At 39.4% G+C, this 2,579-nt stretch overlaps 1 protein-coding gene across 2 annotated transcripts; it reads right to left on the bottom strand.

The window, feature by feature from the left end:
- On the bottom strand, window positions 201-2,348 carry LOC107643284 (cysteine-rich receptor-like protein kinase 10). 2 transcript variants are annotated; one of them, XM_021123322.1, is made up of 8 exons: window positions 2,049-2,348; window positions 1,866-1,972; window positions 1,616-1,774; window positions 1,330-1,540; window positions 1,014-1,251; window positions 784-934; window positions 407-719; window positions 201-375 (listed from the first exon to the last, which is right to left on the bottom strand). In XM_021123322.1, the coding sequence occupies exons 1-7, from the start codon at window positions 2,299-2,301 to the stop codon at window positions 408-410; spliced, it is 1,431 nt and encodes a 476-aa protein (XP_020978981.1). In that variant the 5' UTR covers window positions 2,302-2,348; the 3' UTR covers window positions 201-375; window position 407. The 2 variants fall into 2 exon arrangements, with proteins under 2 accessions (XP_020978981.1, XP_016202364.2); XM_016346878.2 differs by having other exon boundaries at window positions 330-719; window positions 1,330-1,519.

The raw sequence follows: 2,579 nt of genomic DNA, 5'->3' as shown, positions 1-2,579 counted from the left end.
CTATATGTTCAAAATATATTAATGCTAAGTTGCTAACTAATAAGTATATTGTATAACTGGTAGAAGGGCAACCTACTCAAAACTAAAACCAAGTTTTATTTATGAGGAATGCTAGGGGGCTAGCAACTTTGTGATTTGTAGCCATCAAATAGTCATCAATGATGGTTTTAATGGTGTGAGATGGATGTGAGATTTCATCCAATGGCTCACTTTTCTTTGTTGGTTACATGCTGGCCAGAATTTAACAAAGTTGCTGGCCCCTAGACTTTTCCTTTATTATATTTAGACGTAGCTCAGAGAAGTTCGAGAAAATGTGATAGTACCGGTAGTTTGAAACCATCAGAATTCAGATTTCTATAACTAACTCACGAGCATTTCAATACCACAATACACAAGAAGTTTAAACTTCAGTCACGAGGCAATAATATGTCAGAATCAGTTAAGAAAGTGATAGAGCATTGTCTAGAGTGTGGGTGAAGCCCATCATTGTCATTGAATTTCCCTACTGAGAAAGGTGGTCGCGCTGGTTGGCCAACTATTGCTGATTCATTCTTCAACATTAGAACAACAGAAGACATGCTTGGCCTATCATATGCATCTTCTTGAACACACAGCAGTCCAATATTCATGCATCTCAAGAACTCATCTTCTTGGCATGAATCACCTAACAAGGGATCCTTTAACTCTAGTCCCTTCCCCTCATTCCATAGATGCCATGCCTGCAAATTATATTGATAGTTAAACGTGCCTAAGTAAGTTTAGATTTTGGAAGCAGACACTTACATATGTTAGAAGACTAGGAGTACTTTTAGAGTGGAAGAAGCCTGCGTTATGCTTCCCTGTAATGATCTCAAGAACTAGTACTCCATATGCAAAAACATCAGATTTTATGGAATATAGTCCCTCCATAGCATACTCCGGTGCCATATATCCACTGTAAATTTGAAAATACAAAAGACTCATAAATGATGTAAGCAGATGGGAAATGTTCATAAAAGGGATTAAGTACTTACTATGTGCCAACTATTGTAGCCGTGTTAGCTTCGCCTTCATTCCCTGCGAATATTTTTGCCATTCCAAAGTCAGAGATCTTTGGATTCATGTCTGAGTCCAACAACACATTGCTTGCTTTTAGGTCTCTATGGATAATTTTAAGTCGAGAGTCTTCGTGAAGATAAAGAATCCCCCTTGCTAATCCATCTATTATATCAAGGCGTTTCGTCCAAACCAGCTTTGCACGTTCGTTGGGATCTGTCCCAAAAGTTATAATCAGTCTAATTTCTCAATGCTTTTAACTGCTTGTTTCATGGGTAAAAAGAATGAACTAACCGAAAAGGAGTACATCAAGGCTACCGTTGGGCAAATATTCATATACAAGAAGCTTCTCTTCCTCATCTACACAAAATCCAAGAAGCTTTACAAGATTTTTGTGTTGAAGCTTCATTATGAGCAGAACCTCGTTTATGAATTCCTCTGAGCCCTGCTCAGAACAGGTTGAGAGCCTCTTGATTGCTACCTCCTGCTCATTGCTTAGAATCCCCTGCAAAAGAAAATCTTCAAATCTGTCTTGAATGAATGAAGAGATTATTTACCGTATAACCCTTATATAGATTACCTTGTAAACTGGACCAAAGCCACCTTGTCCAAGTTTATTTGAATCAGAAAAGTTTTTGGTAGCAACACAAAGTGATCCAAAATCAATATAAGGGGAGTCCTCGGATATTACGCCATTTAATCGTGGAAAATCTGGATGATGGAACACTGCTTCATCCCGCTGGCCAAAGTTCAGATTTATTAGATGTATGATTTGCCTATTATTCCATTCCAAAGCAGAGAAATTAGAAGAATAAGAGAGCCTAGCATACCTTGTGTGTTTTCTTGTTCCGTATAAAGTACATGCAATAAATGAAAATAATTGCCAAGCATAGGACAAGTGCAACTGCAATTCCCGTAATAATCCATACTTTGCTATCTGCATGAAGGATCAATGGAATGAGGCTTTCTTCGGTGGTTGAAAGCATTAAATAAAAGAGATATGAAATGCTTACTTTTGCCTTGATTTGTGTGGGGTGAAGGACTTAACGGCCCTGTGGCACCAAGATAGAAGGGATAAAATTCATATCTGAGGTAACAACTGCGGCTCAGGACTCTGGCACCGATGGAGCCATAGCAACAGCTTGGTATGTCTCTCATAGCACTTTTGAGGCACTTGCTGCAATCATTGGCTGATAAATCTCTTGTGCACTGCACTAAGGCATATATTGTTTCATCTCCAAAGGGAGCTTCTCCGGTGGCATACATGTTTGCCGAAACATTAAAAGCTGCAGTGGACGAAAGATTACTCAGCATCTGGTTCACAGAAGACTGAAATTTGTGTGGTTCTGACACATTTTGAACATTGTCTTTGCCTATGTTCCCTGTGTCATTCAGCGTGCCGATGAAGTTGGTATTGGAATAACGTATCTGACAGCTCTCCTCCCAAAGAACAGCTTCTTGTGATTGGGGACAGAGTTTGAGGATGTCCTCTATTGTGGTGGCTATGCAGTTCTGGCAAGCTTTGCTTGAGATGAAGTCAAGGC

The sequence above is a fragment of the Arachis ipaensis genome, chromosome B05 (genome assembly GCF_000816755.2).
Source record: "Arachis ipaensis cultivar K30076 chromosome B05, Araip1.1, whole genome shotgun sequence".
In the NCBI taxonomy this organism is placed as follows: domain Eukaryota; kingdom Viridiplantae; phylum Streptophyta; class Magnoliopsida; order Fabales; family Fabaceae; genus Arachis; species Arachis ipaensis.
The sequence above is the reverse complement of the archived record's forward strand: the minus strand, read 5'-3'. Positions and strand labels throughout refer to the sequence as shown.